The sequence below is a fragment of the Podarcis erhardii genome (assembly GCF_964252035.2).
Source record: "Podarcis erhardii genome assembly, chromosome: 5".
Taxonomy (NCBI): Eukaryota; Metazoa; Chordata; class Lepidosauria; order Squamata; family Lacertidae; genus Podarcis; species Podarcis erhardii.
The window spans coordinates 79,665,443-79,686,961 of NC_138509.1; the positions used below are offsets into that span (position 1 = coordinate 79,665,443).

General features: G+C 44.7%; 1 protein-coding gene across 2 annotated transcripts in view; it reads left to right on the top strand.

Annotated features, from left to right (window-relative positions):
* The window catches only part of KCNAB1 (potassium voltage-gated channel subfamily A regulatory beta subunit 1), a 193,321-nt gene that overhangs the window by 108,120 nt on the left and 63,682 nt on the right, over positions 1–21,519 (top strand). For both annotated transcript variants that reach the window (XM_081862702.1, XM_081862703.1), the window contains exon 2: positions 8,885–8,928. In XM_081862702.1, the coding sequence (XP_081718828.1) occupies positions 8,885–8,928 (44 nt within the window). The remainder of the gene's footprint in view (positions 1–8,884; positions 8,929–21,519) is intronic.

Below are 21,519 nucleotides of genomic sequence, written 5' to 3' on the forward strand. Positions count from 1 at the left end.
CTCCCCCCAATAACTGGCTTTGTTAAGCCTAATTCTCAGAGAGCCAGTGACAGTTTTCACCATGAAAAATGAGCGAGCTGCAGGTCCCTTAATTTTTAATATACGGTGAAACAATATTTTGAAGTTTCATTTCTGTTGTGTACTTAAAAATGAGTACAGATGAGTTTTTCCTGCGCTGCCAAGGCAACCTTAATCTTTCACCTGCAAAAAAAAAATTATTCGATTGACACCTGCAAAAAAAAAAAATTACACCACTAAATGTCTTGCAGCATGAACATTTCTATAGCAGATGATAGCATTCATCACATCTTCATTAGGAGGCTATAACCTGCCAAATACTCTGTTTGATGGCATGCTTACTGAATAGCAAGAGAGCTTGGCAAAGAGTGGAGTCATGGAATCATAGAATTGTAGTGTTGGATTATGGTGCTGAAGGAGACTCTTGAGAGTTCCATGGACTGCAAGAAGATCAAACCTCTCCATTCTTAAGGAAATCAGCCCTGAGTGCTCACTGGAAGGACAGATCCTGAAGCTGAGGCTCCAATACTTTGGCCACCTCATGAGAAGAGAAGACTCCCTGGAAAAGACCCTGATGTTGGGAAAGATGGAGGGCACAAGGAGAAGGGGACAACAGAGGACGAGATGGTTGGACAGTGTTCTTGAAGCTACCAGCATGAATTTGACCAAACTGCAGGAGGCAGTGGAAGACAGGAGTGCCTGGCGTGCTCTGGTCCATGGGGTCACGAAGAGTCGGACACGACTAAATGACTAAACAACAACAACAGTTGGAAGGGACCATGAGGGAATCTTTTGCCCAACTTGGGGCTTAAACCCAAGACCCTGAGTGTTTGCTCCTGGGCTTTTAAGTTTCATATATATATTGTGGATAGAAATTATTTCCGCGCTCAAACTATATACATTGGGGTACACACACAGCTGATTGCTGGTGCATACAAAGCACTGCGCAGGTCATCTGATCTGCGGTGTTTTGTGGGTTTTGGCTCCTCCAGCAAAAAAGTCTGATTTCAAACTATGTGGGGCAAAGGCAGGTCAATTGACAGAGAGGCACCCTGCCCCATCCACTGAACATGGCCTGCCAAGAGAAGGATCTAGATTCATTCCACACCAGATCCATTCCACACCCACCCACCAACCCACCACCACTTAGTTATCATAACACAGTTTTCTCTTCTTGCCTTCAGTGGATTCTCTTCCTGATTAACACTTCAACATCGGGTTGCTGAGAAGGGAGCTGTTAAGCTAAATGACTCCTTAAGGAAACTTAAAGTGATAATGGATGACTTCTGTTGCGTGCCTTAGGCACTCTCTCAAATTATTTATAAGCACGTGGATAGTGCAGTTATGGAGACAAACAAGCTGCGGGGGAGATTTTGTCTCCCTACAGTAAAATAGGATAAAGAACCGCCGTGTTGACTGGTGAAAATTGTCACCAGGTGGTGGGTGACATGTACAGTATCTAAGCTCCTTCTTCTTGCTCACCTCTGTTTACTCACATTAATTCTTTCCTCTTCTGGGCAGTGGCAGCTGGTGAGGAGGGACAGAGGACAATGAAGCCTGGATACGTACCTGAGTTGAAATGCTTATCGACCACATGTTGGTGTGGACATGAGGGGCTGTGCCCAGCTTCGTCCGCTTGCACTTCTGGGAGTTCTCGGTCCCCATACTGCTTAAGCCTGCCTTGTAGAATTTTAAGCATAACCTTGCTAGTGTGTGAAATGAGTGCAATTGTGTGGTAGTTGGAGCATTCTTTGGCACTGCCCTTCTTTGGGATTGGGATGTAGACTGATCTTCTCCAACCCTCTGGCTACTGCTGAGTTTTCCAAACTTGCTGGCATATTGAGTGTAACACCTTAACAGCATCATCTTTTAAAATTTTAAATACTTTATCTGGAATATCATCACTGACGTGTGTTGCTATATCTTTAAGATGAAGAGAATCTTAGAATCATAGAATCATAGAATCATAGAATCATAGAGTTGGAAGAGACCACAAGGGCCATCGAGTCCAACCCCCTGCCAAGCAGGAAACACCATCAGAGGCCCCATAAGGCAAGGACCCATAAGGGTGCAGTGTATCTCACAGGAATATACCACCCCCACGCTTGGGGGGTCTTGTAAGTGTGCAGTCCTCCCCTCATCCTATCATAATGATGGACATGTCATTAGTCAACCATGAATTGCAATTTAGCCCTCAGCAGGACGGTTGTGGACTTAAAAAAAACACACACAAGAGAGAGAAACACAATAATTTCTATACGTATTTTAAAAGGCAAAGTGGATTTGAGTTCCCTAAAGAGCATGTTGAAGTGGGTGGAACATTTCACAAAGTAATCTAGAATTCTACGTCATCCCACGAAATCAGTTTTGAGCTCTCTAGCCTGTAATGTTCCATCAGCCACACAGACAGCTGTAACCTTACAGCAGTTTAAATACTACATTTGGTAATTGATACATAGTGAAAAGAAGCCAAAAAACCCCAACCTATATTAAAAAACAAACAAACCACCATTGTTTCATTTCCAGAGTTCACTGTAATTTTGGGTTTGAGTTTGTGGAGTTTAAAGATGCATCCAAATCAGCGTACCTTAAGGAATGAACGGTGTTCTGTGAAAAAGCTGTACTGGGAAAAGGCTTTTAAAGGGGGGCATTTTTGGTTAGGAAAATTGGTGCCAAGGCAATGAAAGAAAACAAATGTGTTTAAGACTCACGCACATCATCATCAAACCTTTTACAGTGGTACCTCAGGTTACATACGCTTCAGATTACATACGCTTCAGGATACACACTCCGCTAACCCAGAAATAGTGCTTCAGGTTAAAAACTTTGCTTCAGGATAAGAACAGAAATAGGGCTCCTGTGGCATGGCGGCAGCAGGAGGCCCCATTAGCTAAAGTGGTGCTTCAGGTTAAGAACAGTTTCAGGTTAAGAACGGACCTCTGGAACGAATTAAGTACTTAACCCGAGGTACTACTGTATTGGCATCACATACAAACATCCATAGCAAATCAATACAGAATCCATAGAATTTACAGTGGTACCTCAGGTTAAGAACTTAATTCATTCTGGAGGTCCGTTCTTAACCTGAAAATGTTCTTAACCTGAGGTACTACTTTAGCTAATGGGGCCTCCCGCTGCCACCATGCAATTTCTGTTCTCATCCTGAGGCAAAGTTCTTAACCCAAGGTACTATTTCTGGGTTAGCGGAGTCTGTAACCTGAAGTGTCTGTAACCCGAGGTACCACTGTCTATGGTACTTTTTGGGGGGAGGGGAGAGGCATACATAGTTTTCCCTGTGTGAAAATGTACTTGTCAGGGTTAGACAGGTTTAGAGTCTTTCTCATACCGTCCAACATTCCTCAGATAAAAGTAGGGACATTTCTCACTCTCCTCCAAGACTCCTTGCTCCCCCTTCATTCCCTCCCAGGGTGGCCCTGCCTTCTGCCTGCCCCTCAGAGCCAGCCTGGCATGCGGGGCTGAGCCCCACCAGTGGCAGCCTCTTCAACTCTTCCTCACTTGCTGTCCAGCAGCCGCTACGAGCTGCCCAAGGGAGGAGGCTGACAGTGGCAGCCATGGACAGGCAACAGGGATGCTCCCTCACAGAAATCAGAAGCCAAGGTGGCTTTCATAATTCCAGGACTGTCCCTGGAAAATTGGGACACTCGGAGGGTTTTAGAAGGCACCTGGTTGGCTGCTGTCAGAAGTGGATGCTGGGCTAGATGATCCATTGGCCTGATCATGGAATGTCCTGCTTTTCCTTAGGACGTCCCTATTTTCATTGGAGAAATGTTGGCCGGTGTGAAATAGGATGACCTTATTTTCAGCAGAGAAATGTTGGAGGGTATGTGTGAGTTAGTGTGGCAGTGACTGATGTAGGGACCTCCATTGATGGGGGGGCATGTCCTCCCCTCATTTTGCAGCCTCAATTCATACAGTAGTACCTCGGGTTACAGATGCTTCAGGTTACAGACTCTGCTAACCCAGAAATAGTACCTCAGGTTAAGAACTTTGTTTCAGGATGAGAACAGAAATCGTGCTCCGGCGGCGTGACGGCAGCGGGAGGCCCCATTAGCTAAAGTGGTGTCTCAGGTTAAGAACAGTTTCAGGTTAAGAACGGACCTCCAGAATGAATTAAGTTCTTAACCAGAGGTACCACTGTTCCTGTAGATGTGACAGCCATTATCTCACAGCTGTGTTTTGTCGTGGGCCCACTGCTGCCATTTAGCAATATGTCGTGCCTCCACGGCAGCCATTTTCTCAAAATTTCAAGTGTGTGCTAAGGGTTATGGATGGAAATTAGTCTGGTTTCATCAGCTTGGCCCAATGAAGACCAATTTGAGCAGACTTTGTTTTTTGTTTTTGTTTTTAACCCATCTGCCTACCCAAACTCAGCAGGTCTGTGTTGTAATCCTACAGCGCTCAGCAGTTTATTACACGCGTAGGGCAGGTTGAATGGCATTATTTCTTGGCCAAGTCTCTAGCTCTATGATCCGCTAAGTTTGACTCCAGCAGAAGTAAGCCATGTTAAGAGAAAAACAGTTCAGGCATGTTTTGCTTTAAAATAACGCATGCTCACAGCTGCATAAAATTACCCAGAAGGCTGGAGCTGCTGACGGTTTCTTGAATCAAAGGTGGAGAGATTGTTAGCAAATTATACCTTTTATCTTAGCAAAACAGGGGGAAAGCACCCAAATTGCTATCAGTACAGCTGATAATTTAAGTGCTTCAGCAGAAAGGTATAATTAAAAGGGAGTTACATGCTACAGAGATCACTTTGAGCCAGGGTCCATGTTTAATGTAGCGTGCTCATTAGCCTTAATGATAGTGATCTTTCCTGACATCTTGCTTTATTAATTCTACTGTCTTTTGAGTGTGTTCTCTCACAATAATTGATGTGGGGGGTGGTAATCACACCAAATCACAGATGCACAGATGTAAAGCCTTGCAAAGCATGCAGAAGTTTGAACTGGTGCAAAAATGCAATCTCTGGGTTATGAATATTGCCAATGCATTAATCAGTGTTACTACAGTGCATGCAAAATGCTGGCTAGACTATCCGAAATTGAAGATGCGCAGCACACCTCACGTCAGGTCACACTTCTCTAAATATATCCACTTATTTCCCCAACTACAACATGAAGCTTCAGCAGAAGCCTCTCTGGTAATAAAAAAACAATACATCCTTCTTGAAAACAGCTAATGGAAGAGATCTGTGCAGCCGTGCCCCAAATTACAGTATCGTCTCCACATCCTCAGACGCGCAAATCCAATAATGTCCAGCCCATTCCAATCTTCCTCTTTGTGCAGACATTAAGAAGCCATCCCGTATTGCTTCTTGAGAGGTATTTAGCACTTCAGACTCTTACAGCAATTATCATTGCCTGTGAAACCCATACTTAAGACTTCAGGGTTATGAAATCGTAACAATAAGAAGCTGTTGGAGAATCAGAAGCCTCATCTTTCCAGTTCTGAAAGCGGTGCTGAAATGTCTGCGTGCCATAGGTGAGCCTAGAGGCAAGGAGGAGGGTTCGCCTAAAGGCCAAATGAAGCATGATGATAATTGGGTAATTGCAATTAACATGTCTAGCTTGAAAAAATCAAATAGCAGCCATGGGTGGGGAGAGAAAAAAGTGCACAGGGCAATAAGATCAGGACCCAATGCATAGGGAAAGTGGTTAACCCTTTCCTCCCATGCTGCAGCCCTGATGGAAATAGTACAGTGGCTGCTATTGGTGCCTATGGGGGTTATTGCCAAGGTTTTTGAGGGAGTGGGGAGGACAGATTAAAAAAAGGCAAAGGAGCCCTGGATGGTTAAGTCCAGTCAAAGGTGACTATGTGGTTGCAGCGCTCATCTCGCTTTCAGGCCAAGGGAGCCGGTGTTTGTCCACAGACAACTTTCTGGGTCATGTGGCCAGCATGACTAAACCGCTTCTGGCACAATGGAACATGGTGACAGAACCAAAGCACATGGAAACGCTGTTTACCTCCCTGCTGCAGCGGTACCTATTTATTGACTTGCACTGGTGTGCTTTCAAACTACTAGGTTGGCAGAAGCTGGGACAGAGCAACAGGAGCTCACCCCATTGCGTGGATTCGAACCGTCGACCTTCCAATCAGCAAGCTCAAGAGGCTCAGTGGTTTAGACCACAGTGCCACCCACTCCCAGGGAGGACAGATAGACTGTCATTGGTACTATAACAACGGGAGGGTAAGCCCTCCTCTGTATGCACTACCATCCCAGTCCTGATATCAGAAACAAATCCCACAAACTAAACTTGTTGATTGCAATCACATGCAATTAATGTCCCTAGTTTGATCCTCTGCCATCCTTCCCACTGCGACCCCCATCTCTGACTGTACCTACATTGCATTCTCAAGTCCAAACTTGATGTGTCAGAGATGCATCTGTGTCTCTAAAGGGAGTCCTGTGCACAGGTGAGGGGCACCAGCACACACTAGGCCTGGGCAATAGATCCATACATCTCCCAGGACTGGTATGAAGAACAGACTGTGATGAAGAGTTTGGATTTGATATCCCGCTTTATCACTACCCGAAGGAGTCTCAAAGCGGCTAACAATCTCCCTTCCCTTCCTCCCCCACAACAAACACTCTGTGAGGTGAGTGGGGCTGAGAGACTTCAGAGAAGTGTGACTGGCTCAAGGTCACCCAGCAGCTGCATGTGGAGGAGCGGAGACGCAAAACCGGGTTCACCAAATTACGGGTCTACCACTCTTAACCACTACACCACTCTGTTGGCTTCACTCAGTGGTATATTGCTAGTGAAACCACCGCCACTTCTGAGTCCCTCTGCTAGCAGAGTCCCCTGGAAGGAATCAAGACTTCCTTCCTCCAGTGGGTGCTGCTAGCAAATAGAGGCCAGGCCAAGGAGCCTTAAACTGCTAGGGAAGGAGCCTTAGAGAGCAGCAAGAAGGCAGGGATCTTCAGTCCTTGCAACTGCCTCTTTGGGACAAGACCTACTGGGAAGAGTTGCTGTGATCACCAGGTCTGCATTGCTTTGGTTTCTTTAAATAAGGGGTTAACTTCACTGACACTGGATGTTTTATTGCTGACCTGCCTCTGCCTCTGCCTCCAGACAGCTGGCTTTGTCCTTTAACGTCTTGAGATCAGATTACCTGAAAGAACTCTTCTTCCTTGATGTCCCTTACCTAAGGACTATCCTCAGAGACTCATCTCCAGATGCCCTCACCAATGAGGTGTGGCAGACGTGTATTTAGGACAGGACCATTTCAGAGATAGCACCCCAGTGGAGTGTTCATTGCACACCAGAGAAAATTTTGGAATTATAGAAAATATAGAATGAAAATTGAAATGCGAGGGAGAAGGGCTGAGCAAGGGTGAGATGTGAACGTTGTGCTTGCAAGAGAACCAGGAGAGAAAGACAAAGTAGCACGTAAGCAGGAGAAACTGTAGGAGGATGAAGGATGAAGGATGAACTATGAAGGCCGTTGCTATGTCAGAAGGGTGTTGTTATGCTACATGACGTAGCCAGGCAGAATACCTGTTGTTTATGAAAACTCAAAGTTTAAATATTACTGTGCCTTTTACCTGGCATGATACTTTCCTCTTTTGCATTCATTGCAATGCTTTTAATAAAAGAACGTCCTGTTTTGCTGACCTCTGGAGTCTAGATTTTATTGGCCGTCCAGGCTGAACCCACAAGGTATTGGGTAGTGAACCCAAATATTTCCCTGACGTTGTTGTTGGCATCTGTCTGCCTCAAGAGGCAATGGAGTGCAACTCTGGGGGTGAAGTCAAACTGCTGCGTTAGCAGCACCAAAGCGACCTGCCCAGCGGGCAATCCTGGGTAGTGTGTATGGAAGTCCTGGGTTGCCCAGAAGACAAGACCTCTCAGCCTCCCTGAAGTGGTCCAAAGGAAAGCGGAGCGATGTTTGGCATCAGTTGGCTGCAGGAGTTGCTGGAAGGAGGCATATAAGGCACCATCCTAGCATCTTAGGGACTCCACTCCAGATTTGTATAGGGTTTAACAAACCAGGGTTCCCCGACAACACTTGTTTTCCTTTGCTCTTTTCTGGGCTAGAAGAAAACCTGTTTGTTTTTCCAGGCCTTTTAAGGGTGCGTGTTTAATTCATTGGTTTTATTCTCTTCCATTGAGGTTTTCATGCTGCACAAGATCTCGTCCCCTTTTTTCTTACAGTTTATAATTGTACTCTTAATGTTTCTACAAGCCATCCAGAAAACTTTATTAATGGGTGATATATAAATCCTTCTAATAAATGCACGCATGGAAGGTACTATCTTACAAATTGCATATACACCTGGTGTGCAGATATTGGGAAGGTGAAGCTCACTAGCATGTGTGCAGGTAATGTGCGTGAAACATGTACAGTGGTGCCTCGCAAGACGAAATTAATCCGTTCCATGAGGCTCTTCGTATAGCGGTTTTTTCGTCTTCCGAAGCAAGCCCATTGACAGCTTAGCGGATTAGCGCTATTAGCGGTTTAGCGGCTTTTAGCAGATCAGCTGATAAGCAGCTTATCAGCGGATCAGCTGATAAGCAGCTTATCAGCGGATCAGCTGATAAGCGGCTTAGGGCTTAGGAAAAGGGGGGGAAAGGGGGGAAAACCCCGCAGGAACTCGCAAGACATTTTCGTCTTCCGAAGCAAGTCCATAGGGAAATTCGTTTTGCGAAGCGCCTCCAAAACGGAAAACCCTTTCGTCTAGCGGGTTTTCCATCTTGCGAAGCGTTCGTCTTGCGGGGCAGCACTGTATATGATTAGCACATGCTACTGCCTGCACAGAGATAAATCTGGTAACAGTAATCATATAATTTATTTATTATATCAGTTGAAATTTGAGCTAATTGTCTTCTTATTTTGATTCTAGAAACCTTGGAAAGTCTGGATTAAGAGTTTCGTGTCTCGGACTAGGTGAGTATTTTATTGTTACTTTAAGGATAGAGGGAAGAAATTATACTAGCCATGCATGGTTCTGCTGGTGGTAGTAGCTCTGGGTTAAAATGTGAATAATAGTGAGCTTGCCATGTGCTTATTGCCACTGTTTATTCCATTTCTTAGATGCCCAGTATAATGCAAAAATATATTATGATGAAAAATATACACAAGTTAAAATGGTGACAACAAGCACTTACAAATTATTATACTCCCACAATCCAATCCCAACCATGTTGATTCAGAAGTAGATCATATTGAATTCAGTGGGGCTTACTCCCAGGTAAGTGGGGTTATGATTGCAGCCTAATGCTAAAAGTAACAGATACCCCCACCCGCTTCCAAGTGCATGCATGCCAACATGATTAGCAAGAAATAACTAGCCATTTAAAACACCCATAAAGATAAGAGAGATGTTAACAAGCAATACATGACATGTGCATTTATTTGACTTTGCTTTCTACGAAACTGTATCAATGTTGCATGCATCTAGTTCATCTACAGGGGCATATAAAAATATTATATTCCATATATATTGCATATTTTTGCCTTTAGTGCCTCTAAGATCAAACAGCGCTTTCAAACAGATAATCTGTGCAGTCAAGAAAGCAGTTTATTTAACATTTTCGAGTCCCGTGTATGATGAATTTAAGTGCAGCTAGATTCAGGAACAGTGATTTCAAATCAAGCAAGATTCAGAGTTGTGCCCCCAAAAAGAAAAGAATTTTTTCTACTCAGATTTGTAGCTTCCAGTGTTCTTATTCAGGAGATATATTTCTGTGTTCTATTATGGGTGTACATATATTGGGCAGTAGACCAAAAAAATCCATCAACTTTCCATTGATGGAAAGAGCACAATCCAGCCCTATAAGCATGCATTGCAGTGACATTTTCCATAGCTTCAAAGAGACCCCAGTTTGCATGCAGGTCGAACCAGTAATGCGTTCTATGTGTGTCATTTGCTCACTGCCTCTAAATCTAAGACGACTTTGAAATTCATACCTCTAGAGTTTGCTTATCGTACGGGGGCTCTTTCTGAAAACCTTCCACTGCGTGGAATCTGGCACAGCTTAGCATACCTCACTGTGTTGCTATGAGACGTAAGCTTTTCGACACTGTGGGGTCCATAGATGAGAGTGAAAACATAATAATCATATTTGACTGCTCCCAAGGCTTTGTGCAACCTGAAATTGGATTAATCCTGAGAAAACGTATCAGTTTATAAGCAGAGATATCTAAACGTCCTCAAGACCGTACCCTGGCAACAAAGTGTACCCTATAGCCTGAAATGCAACCTGTTTGTTGCCACAAAACCCTTCTTTGTTTATATGACTTTTCCCATAATCACAGGGCTCTGCTGCCTATTGTTATTCTCCCATTGGACTTCAGAAGTAGGTTCAGATGGAAGAGGAATTTGCCAGATTCACACACTGCAACTACTGTAGTTCTGCTTACCAGGGATATATTTTCTGGTACCAGTCCCTGGTAAATCACTGGACTTTTTAAACCTGATTTCTTTTTCCTTTGGGGAATCCTAAGTTAAAAAATTGTTAGAGTGCAATTAAGGTTGGTGGAGAAACTTGATTCAGTTCACATTTAAAGGCAAATCTATCTAATATGTGCATCCTAAGATATAATATATGAACTGAAATATAGCCATCCTTCAAAATCATCACTTCTCTGAGTTTTCGGAGGCAGTTCTCTGATCATTAATGTGTGCAAAAATGGATGTACTTGAAGAATGTGTGCATGGATACATGCATGAGTGATGATGATGATGATGATGATTTGTACCCCGCCCATCTGGCTGGGTTTCCCTAGCCACTCTGGGCGGCTTCCACCAAAGATTAAAAATACATCAAAATGTCACAAAATAACATGTATAAATGTCCTATGTTCGGGGGGGGGGGCTGCTTATAAAAAATATTTGTATTAGTTTGCATACAAAACGGTATATGAGGAGAAATTTGCACTAAAATGCTGGTGGGTGTTGGTTCATGAAAACTTCAAAATAAAATCAGGAACTGGTCCAGAAAACTGGACTTAAGGGTGCGAAAACGAGAAACAGAAAGAAACAAAAATTGACAGGTTTGGTCATCCTTAGGCGCAAACATTTTCATACTGTCTGATAGCAGCTAAGGGCCAACACTGCACACCTTTTTTTTTCCTGAGCCCAAAGAGGGCTCCGATGTCTGACTGCACCAGGTTACTAGGCTTGTGTGAAGGAGGGGGGTGATGCCTTGGTAATGCTCTTCCAGATGACCTGATTCTAAGTACTGGCAGGCCGGAAGAGGAATGGTGAGTTGAAGGCAAGACAAAGGAAACCTTCTGGCATACAGCTGGGGCTGCTGAAAAGGCATCTGCTGGGAGCAAGAGGTGCCATTGTTGGCTGGGAGCAAGACAGGACTGAGGATTTATGGGCAGAACAAAGGAATGCATGTGTGAGGGAAGGTGAGAGGGAATCTTGTTCAGATAAGGTTAAAGAACACAGGGAAATGCAGAAGAAGCAGAAAGGAGTTAAGTTACACAAAACCCTGCGTTTAGTATGGGATTAACTTGAACGCTTCTTAAAGATCCAACAATAAAACATGATAATGCGTAGGATCCAGGCCTTTCTTGAAACCAGTTACACTCTGAAGCAAACGTGAACGGCTCTCATTATAAGGGAGAATTTTACAGATAGTAAAATTCCAACTTTAAGCCCCTGGATCTCAGACAGAATTAACTTTCTTTTATTTCTGGTTTGGTTTGTGTTTGTGTTGTTTTTCCTCTTCTCATTTTGCAATATATAACGGACAAGAACTGTTACAAATATATTGACTGTTTTTGCATGGTGTTATAGAACCGTAGAAATTAATAAATGCTACGGTTTTTGTTATTTTTTTGATATGAAAGGAGAATGCAAGCTGCAAAGGAATTCCTAGGCTGGCTTATGGAAACTTTCTGATACTAAGAGCTGTTAAACTCTTCTTCCTTGGAGGTTTTTAAGCTGAGGTTGGATGGCCATCTGTCATGGATGCTTGAGCTGAGATTCCTGCATTGCAGGGGGTTGGACCAGATGATTCTATAATTCTAGGAGCCTCAGAATAAGCAGGCGAGGGAGCCCAGCCAGCCAGTCCACCAGCCCTTGCTGTTGGGAATGGACGGACAAGTCCCAGGCCCCTATGGGGCAGTGTGAGGAGGCACCTCTCTTTGGGGGGGGCGGTGTTCAGCTCAGAGACCTGGGACGGCAGCAGCAGCTGCCCAGAGGACTCCCAAGGAGAGGGGAGGGGAGAGGAGGCTGAGGGAACCCTCCACAAAGGAGGGTGTTCGAAAAAGGGTGAGAGGCTGCCAGCTCTGCAGGCAAGGGGTGACATAACTGGGCTCTTGAGCCCCACAAGGGTGCCACAGAAAGAAAGTAGTTGGTTAAGGGAGCCATGGACTCAAAAAGGTTGAAAACCTCTGCATTAGAGGAGTCATGATTGAAAATAATATACATTGTCATGCGGTACAAATAGCACACAAGACGATGCTCCAATCAAGGAGATCTCTCCAAAGTCCACCATGAAACTGGGGGGGGGAGGGGGGAGTCCTTGTCTGTTTTTTCCAGGGATGCCAACTCATGAGTGCTGAGCCCTTTGGGGGGCCCAAATATTTTTTGGGTTGGGGCAGTCCCCCCAATGTCCCCCAAAATCAGGGGGCAGAGGAGGTCAAGCAAGAAGCTGAGCAAGGTTTGGCTTCAGTGGCCTGATGTGGAGGTGAAGGAGGTTCGAAGCAGCCCCCTGTTGGAGGAGGAGGAGGAGGAACCGCCAGCCATTGAAGCTCCTCCCAGTATCACACATGATGTCACGCTCGTGACGTCAGCCCCCACATCACCTTTGCACAGTGGCGTAGCGTGGGTTGTCAGCACCCGGGGCAAGGCAAGTAATTTGCGCCCCCTAACCCTGGATTTGCGCCCCCTAACCCTATCCCTAACCCTAACCCCCAGATGTTGTGCCCGGTGCGGCCGGCCCCCCTGCACCCCCCACGCTACGCCACTGCCTTTGCATATGATATAAAGAGTTGCCATGCTGTGTAAAAAGAAGAAGAGCTTGCACTTCATTTTGCTGTGTGGATTTGGCATGTTGTAGTTGTTCTGCCAGTGCCATTGACCAGATCCTTTGGTACCACGCTTCAACTGTTAGACCTTTAGCCGTTCGCCAGCATCTGGCAGTTTCCAGATGGGCTGCTATTAGCAGAAACAGCAGCATATATTTACATACAGTGTAGGGTTGGTTATTTTTAAATTCTCACACTGCAGCTGTTGTCCCACACTTAGGCTTCGGTTACCTTTGAGGGAAAGATGAGGCTTGTAATGTAAATTTAATCTTTTTTCTTTCTCCTTTGAAAATAGTAAAGTTCTAGCCCTCATGGCTAGAAGGGGGGAAATGAAAATGTGTTGACTTAATAGCAGGAGCAGCTGGCAGGGCAGGAGAATGGCATTTGCGATATTGTGGAAGACAATTGTTATCGTGAGGAGATTAAGGTGGTGCCTAGCAATTGCCCTTCTGATGCCCAGATCATGTCTAAATCCTGAGCCGTTAAGTGGTTAATTCTGTTTATTCCACAAATAAGCAGCCTGGTTTCTCATGGAATATAAATGTGCTTGAATGTTTATCTTTAAGATAAGGCTGCAGCTGACACCTGGACTAAAGAGTCCTTGGAAGTTATCTGTGTTGACTTCCTGCCTAGTATTATTTAGTATTTCAACTCTGATGGGAAGTGGATGTTTTACCCAAACACAAGCTGTGGCTTATGTAACTTTGGTGAAGATGGGCCCCAAGGGCATATAAGCCCCAGGGACTGTGTTAGTGAGAACCTCTGGACGGTCTTCAGGGGTCATGCCTGTTGCTGAGAGAGTTCCCAGGAACCCAAAAGGCAAAGAGGCGTGAGATCATGACAAAGCTGTGTAACTTTGTTTGACGTACTTAATGAAATATTTAACCCTCTCTCCATTTATGTCTTCATTGTGCTCAAAACCCTAAAAGAACCATTGCCCCTTTGGCAATACACTGACCTCCCCATCACCAGCATTGCTGGGCTTACTGGGAGAGAGGGAGGCAGCGGTGAGGTCAGAGCAGTGCAAACACACCAGCAGGGCCAGTCCAGTGCTCCCAACCATCTCACAGCTTTTTCCCTGGTATGCCGCAGCTATGACAGTGAAGGGAGGTCAGATAGCAGCCACTGCCCTGACCTGCTGACCACTATGGCTCAAATCTTTACTCATGAAAAGTAGACGCAGAGTTGCCGTTATCAAACTGTAGTACTTTGTCATCCAGATCTCCTGTCATTCCACATCTATTTGCCTTATAGCATTTGAACGGGCAGCTTTCTGTCACTGATGGGGGAGGTGGGCATGGGACATGGAATTGCTGATGGTGACAAATCCAGAATTGGGACTTTACAGCTAAAAAAAAAATTGAGATATTTGAATAGAATCATAGATCTGTAGAATTGGAAGGGCCTCAAAGGCTCATCCAGTCCAATGGACTAGAGTTGTTTATTTTATGTGCATAGTCAAATGTGGCCTAGCAAATACATATCTTTGCTATGTGAAAACATGTGTGTGTGTGTGTGCGCGCGCGCACACACACACACGTGCATTCTGTTGTTGTTGTTGTTTAGTCGTTTAGTTGTGTCCGACTCTTCGTGACCCCATGGACCAGAGCACGCCAGGCACTCCTGTCTTCCACTGCCTCCCGCAGATTGGTCAAACTCATGCTGGTAGCTTCGAGAACACTGTCCAACCATCTCATCCTCTGCCGTCCCCTTCTCCTTGTGCCCTCCATCTTTCCCAACATCAGGGTCTTCTCTTCTCATGAGGTGGCCAAAGTATTGGAGCCTCAGCTTCAGGATCTGTCCTTCCAGTGAGCACTCAGGGCTGATTTCCTTAAGAATGGATAGGATTGTTCTTCTTGTAGTCCATGGGACTCTCAAGAGTCTCCTCCAGCACCATAATTCACGTGCATTTTAGGCAGATACAAAGCTGTTGTGGTAAGACATTGCAAGTGGATTTTGATTTAACAGGAGGGGGAGGAAGCAGCCTGCAGACCATTCCCTTCTTTTGAAAGATCTAGGATTAGGGAGATCATGGAATTTGTTGCTGTTGTTTTAAGAGATGTAAAAATATAATACAGCAGCGTAAAACTAAAGAGGCCAATTTTGCTTGATTTGCCCTTTGAAAATGAAACACATGGCTGCTTGCCATAGCAATTGCTAGAAAAATAACATTCCGGAAGAAGTTCTAGTGGACAAGGAGCCTTTGATGCACGGAAAGAAAGAATTGGCAATAGGGGACTCGTACATGTCCAAGTGAATATGTGATCTTCCCCTCACAACCCACCCCAATTCACTTGCTCGTAACTTAAAATGCCTTCATGGTTCCCTTTAGCTAGCAATCAATTGGCAAATGCCAGATATTTACAGTTACTTTCTAAGCCCAGCGGAGTTTTAGTAACAACATATTTATCAGCAAGCCTGCAACAGTCTGATATTCGGGGACAGTTTGCCGCACTCGCCGCTCTGAAGAGGAAATGCTTAATCCATTAATTGTTCCAAAGAAGCTCAATATACCAGTATATATGAACTGCTCTTACCCTGCTCTCCACCTCCAGATCTTGAGTCATACATTTTGGCTGCCGTTAACATGGGCATATGCAGAGCACATCGGGGGCATGGCACTGTCTTGGAGTGCTTGGCACCAGATTACAACAGTCAATCACTGATGGTCAAACAGTTATCTTGAATCAGTTTTATGGTGCTCCACTGCCTACTGAAGGAGAATATTGTTGAAGTGATGGAATTATCAACATGCCCCATATACCCCCACTTGGCCACATCAATCCGCAAAACCAGCATTGTTATGAGTGCCCTATAATACGTATTTCACACTTTAAAGAAATCTTTTTTAGTGTGGCAGCACCTACGCTTCAGAACTCCCTGCTTATTGGCATCTGGTAGGCTCCTTGGCTGAATTATTTTTGCTTAAAACATTTTCGTTTAGGCAGGTCTATCCAGACATATAGAAGTTACATCTGTTTTAACTCTTTTTCCTCTATTGTTGATTTTAATAATCTTTTGAATGTTTTAAATACCAGTTTCGAACTGTTTTTAATCAATGTTTTTTAAAGTTTTGTTTTATATATTTGTACACCACTTAGAAGGGACCCATATGGCACTGTGGTCTAAACCACAGAGCCTAGGGCTTGCTGATCAGAAGGTTGGCGGTTCGAATCCCTGCAACAGGGTGAGCTCCCAGCTCCTGCCCACCTAGCAGTTCGAAAGCACGTCAAAGTGCAAGTAGATAAATAGGTACCGCTCTGGCGGGAGGGTAAACAGTGTTTCCTTGTGCTGCTCTGGTTCACCAGAAGTAGCTTAGTCATGCTGGCCACATGACCTGGAATCTGTCTGCGGACAAATGCCAGCTCCCTCGGCCAGTAAAGCAAGATGAGTGCCACAACCCCAGAGTCGTCCATGACTGGACCTAATAGTCAGGGGTACCTTTACCTTTACACCACTTAGCAGGTTCTTTTTTAAAAAAAAACAACAATGAAGCAGTAGTAATACCTCTCTATTCTTGCTTGGTCAGGCCACACCTGGAATGCCGTGTCCAGTTTAAGAAGGGTATTGACAAGTTGGAATGTATGCAGAGGAGGGCAACCAGGATGATCAGGGGTCTGGAAACCAAACCTTATTAGGAATGGTTGAAGGAGCTGGGTATGTTTAGCCTGCATATGAGGACACTGAGATGAGATATGATAACCATCTTCAAAGGTTTGAAGGGCTATCACCTGGAAGGTGGAGCAAGCTTGTTTTCTCCTTCTCTGGAGGGTAGAACCCAACTCCATGGCTTCAAGTTACAAGAAAGTAGATTCTGACTAAACATCAGGAGGAACTTTCTGGTGGTAAGAGCTGTTCAGCAGTGGAATGGACATCCTCGGAAGATGATGGGCTCCCATCATTGAAGGCAAAGGCTGAATATCAGGGATGCCTTAGTTGAGATTCCTGGGCTCCAGGGGGTTGGATTAGAAGACTCTACAGTTCTATGAGCTACATGGAGCAATGGTCTGACTCAGTATAAGGCAACTTCCTATGTTCCTAAGGAATTATCTATGTAACTCAGGATCATTCACATAATCGATAGCACCCTGTTCTGTGACATATCCTTATTTCAGCATCTCAAGGGTTTCAAGATATAGAAGGGAGGAGAGAACCCTCTTATTAGTTTTTTTAAGTTGTTGCTGTTGTTGTTTAGTCGTTTAGTTGTGTCCAACTCTTTGTGACCCCATGGACCAGAGCACGCCAGGCACTCCTGTCTTCCACTGCCTCCCACAGTTTGGTCAAACACATGCTGGTAGCTTCAAGAACACTGTCCAACCATCTCGTCCTCTGTCGTCCCCTTCTCCTTGTGCCCTCAATCTTTCTCAACATCAGGGTCTTTTCCATGGAGTTTTCACTTCTCATGAGTACTTTGTTTTTTAAGGGGGGGCTATAATTAATGTAAAGGTAAAAGGTAGAGGATCCCTGGACAGTAAAGTCCAGTCAAAGGCGATGAGTGCCACTATGGGGTTGTGGCGCTCATCTCGCTTTCAGGCTGAGGGAGCCGGCATTTGTCCACAGGCAGCTTTCCGAGTCATGTGGCCAGCATGACTAAACCACTATTGAGGACCGTGATGAGTGCCAGAGCACATGGAAACGCCGTTAACCTTCCCTGCCAAAGTGGTACCTATTTATCTACTTGCACTGGCGTGCTTTCGAACTGCTAGGTTGGCAGGAGCTGGGACAGAGCAATGGGAGCTCACCCCATCATGGGTATTCGAACCGCTGACCATCTGATCGGCATGCCCAAGAGGCTCAGTGGTTTAGATCACAGCACCACCCGCATCCTTATAATTAATATAGGACCTTTGAGGCAATTTTACCCAAGACTTCAGCACCACAGGATAGTGTCTACCCTTCCAGAAACAAAGTGATCAAAAACGTTGGAAATGACTTTATTCTCTTGCCCCCGTCATGCTGGCTCCACCACCCTTAGGAATGTCTAGTGTGTGGAAAACAATATCCTTAATCCATTAATATTTCTAGCTTTTCCTTTGATGTTTAAATTGCTATTTTATCTCTTGCCCTGGTTTCTCACGCTTGCTGCTTTCGGTTTTGTGATACAATTCTAGGGTAGCTTTTGTTTGTTATTCCAGTCAATTCATGCTAGAGACAGTTAGCTGTTACTTTCTCCCTGAGTTGAATCAGACAAATTGCTATGCAGCATGGAAGCCCAGGCACCTACATAGATCTCTCAATTACTGGGCATGTTTGAGTAGACAGTGTTTAGGTGAATCATAGACCATGCAGGATTAAACCTTCAATATTTGCTGGGAGTTTTCATAGGAGTACTGAAGTGATTGTTTTTAGTCTAATTGGCAGTCATTAGAGAAACGCATTAAAGTTGCTACCAGGCTGTCAGTATTTTGCAGGAGGAATTCAGGCACATACTGGAAATGTAGGTTTGTGCTATTCAAGTGGATTAAAGGTTTGTCACTTTGCACAACAAATCCAGGTGCAGTTTTTTTTAAAAAATACAGTGGTATCTCAGTTTACGAACTTAATCCATTCCGGAACTCTATTCTTAAACTGAAACCATTCTTAAACCAAGGCGTGCTTTCCCTAATGAGGCCTCCTGCCGCCAGTGCCCTTCCACCATTCGGATTCCGTTCTTTGACTGAGGTAAAGTTCTCAAACTGGGACACTATTTCCACTTTTGAGGAGTTTGTAAACCGAATTGTTCTTAAACCGGACTGTTCTTAAACCGAGGTACCACTGTAATAAGAATCATCTGGTTTTTATAGTTAAGAAAGCGACCAGGGAATGCACTAAAAGTGTTGGGTCAGGATGAATGCTTGTCGTCATGGAAGCTCCCCACAAATAAATCAGAACAAATGTTCAATTAAGACTGGACATAAGCTTGCATATACACCATGCCATCGAAGCACATTCAAAACACATCATTCCCCTCACATAAAGAATCCTGTGGGAACTGTAGTCTGTTCCAATGGTAAAGCATGAAACTCTTAATCTCAGAGTTGTGGGTTCAAGCCCCACATTAGCCAAAAAGATTCCTGCATTGCAGGGGGTTTTGACTAGATAGCTCTTGTGGGCCCCCCTTCCAACTCTACAATTCTATGATTCTATGTATGCTGGGAGTTGAATGGTAAGCTATAGCTCCCAGGATGAGTGTTAAACTGTAGTACCCAGTGCTGTGTACATTAGGCCACGATGTGGGTGGAGCCTCAGTCCAAACCTCAGTGTAAGGTTTGCCAGATTGGAACCAAATGGTAAAAGGTCTGAAGTTTCTAACCTTTGCCCATGAGAAGAAGAGGGAGTGCTCCTACTGCCAATCCATGGTTTACCGTTATTTCTGAATATGTAATTATCAATATTTTGAAAGAAATCTCCAGAAGGCTAGTGGATGAGAAATAAAATGGCAGTTTGGTGCCCAGCTGCAGTGATTTCCTGCATCCATAGAATTTCTACCGCAGTGTCCCAAGTTGTTGTTGAACTCCAGCCCCCATCATCCTCAGTCAGCTTGGTCCGTGGACAAGAATGATGGGAGTTTTAGTTCTGGAACTTCTGGAATGCCACTGTCAGCCAGAGCAGACAATACTGTGGTAGGTGGACCAATAGTTTGATACCTGCATTTGGCTGCTTTGTATGTTCCTAAGTAAACATCTGTTTTCACTGCCTGGTACCTAGATAAGTGACAGCTCCTCCACTAGCAGATAAAGCAATTCAAAAATTGGAAGTAATATGCTCATATGCTTGGCTCTTTGTGCTTTGGGATTTTCATCTCCCAGTGTTTACAAGTTACCTCTGCCTATGAGGTTTAAAGCACTTGCATGTAAACATTTTCAGGTTTCCTCGGTTGCTTTGGTAACATGTCATTTTTGAAAGAATCATAATGGAGAAATTACTGGAAGGCTGAAATGGCTTAATGCGAAGGATTGCAAGAGATTTCAAGGACGGTGAAGCAGCCCCTGAAAGTAATATTTGAAAGTGGAGAGCATGAGCCCTGTCAATGGTTTCTTAGGCACCCTCCTTAAATCCTTAAAATGGGCTCTAGTCAGTGTTCGGTTGGGTTTATCACAAGCCTTCCACAGACACACTCCCCAGCTGTTTCATTGCTTCCAGCTAAGCTACCCAGAAAACCAGGGAGCTGATGTGACTGGATTGTTTGTTTGCTTGATTATATGCCACCCATCTGACTGGGTTTACCCAGCCACACTGGGCGGATTCCAACAAATTAAAACACAATAGAACATTGTAATGAATGTATGGGGGTTGCTCGTGCGTAAGTTGCTATCATGCCTGGCTAGTTAGCCTGGTTAAACCTTTCCTGACTGGACAGCCCTTCACTTCGTGGCTGTTCAGTCGCTAGCAGAATCCGTCAGTGGGCGTTTCTTTAACTTCTTCCAGCACAAAAGCTCTTTGACACCAAGTCTACGCCTACTTTCCCTGCACGGAAGTCTTCTGCGCAGGGTGGGTGTGGGCAGAGGAGGACCAGTGCTCTCCCCGCTGTTCTCCAGCGAAGAGTCCTGGAGACCCCTCTCCGATTCCCCCAACCGCCCCCCTTTATCCCTGGTGTTACGCTGATTTCCTTCCCCAGCCAATGAGTTCCCTCTCTCCCTGCTTGCCCCTTCTCCGGCATCGCTTGGGAGCTCTGCCTCCACTCCTGGCTCTGATGTCAGTTCCCTGACAGACATCAAATATTAAAAACTTCACTTGGACAGAGCTGTCTTCAGATGTCTTCTAAAAGTCAGATAGTTGTTTATTTCCTTGACATCTGAAGGCAGGGTGTTCCACAGGGAGGGCGCCACTACCGAGAAGGCCCTCTGCCTGGTTCCCTGTAACCTCACTTCTCACAATGGGGGAACTTGCCAGAAGGCCCTTGGAGCTGGAGTTCAGCGTCTGAGCTGAATGATGGGTGTGGAGAAACTCCTTCAGGTATATAGGGCCAAAGCTGTTTAGGGCTTTATTCAAAATGCTTCACATACATTTAGCAATCTCCACAACTGCTGGTGGTTGTTCATTATCACAAATGTGTCAAATGTACATTTTAGGATTTTAAAAGTATGTGCCCATTGAGATAGGATACATATATTTATGGGGGTGGTGGAAAAAAATGAGATGGACTGGGTATATGAATCAATAGATGAGAAACTGACACAGTCCAGAAATAGACTGATCTGCCTGTCCCTACAGGGGTGACATTTGAACGCTGGAGTTTCTAGCTCAAATCTCAGTTTCTTAGCTGCAGTATGGTACGCTAGCTTTCACCTAATACACAACCTCCTGCATATGTCAATGCAGAAATAAATTAAAATGCATCAAAATGCATAAGCATAAATAAAGGTCAAATAAATGTTCCAACAACAAACTGGCTTGTATGAGGGGACCGTGGACAAATTTATAAAATACACAGAGAGGCTAGTTTTACTCAAGAATGTAACTAATGATCAACTCTATTTCCCCAAGTTCCAAAGCTTAACTATGCAGCTGAAT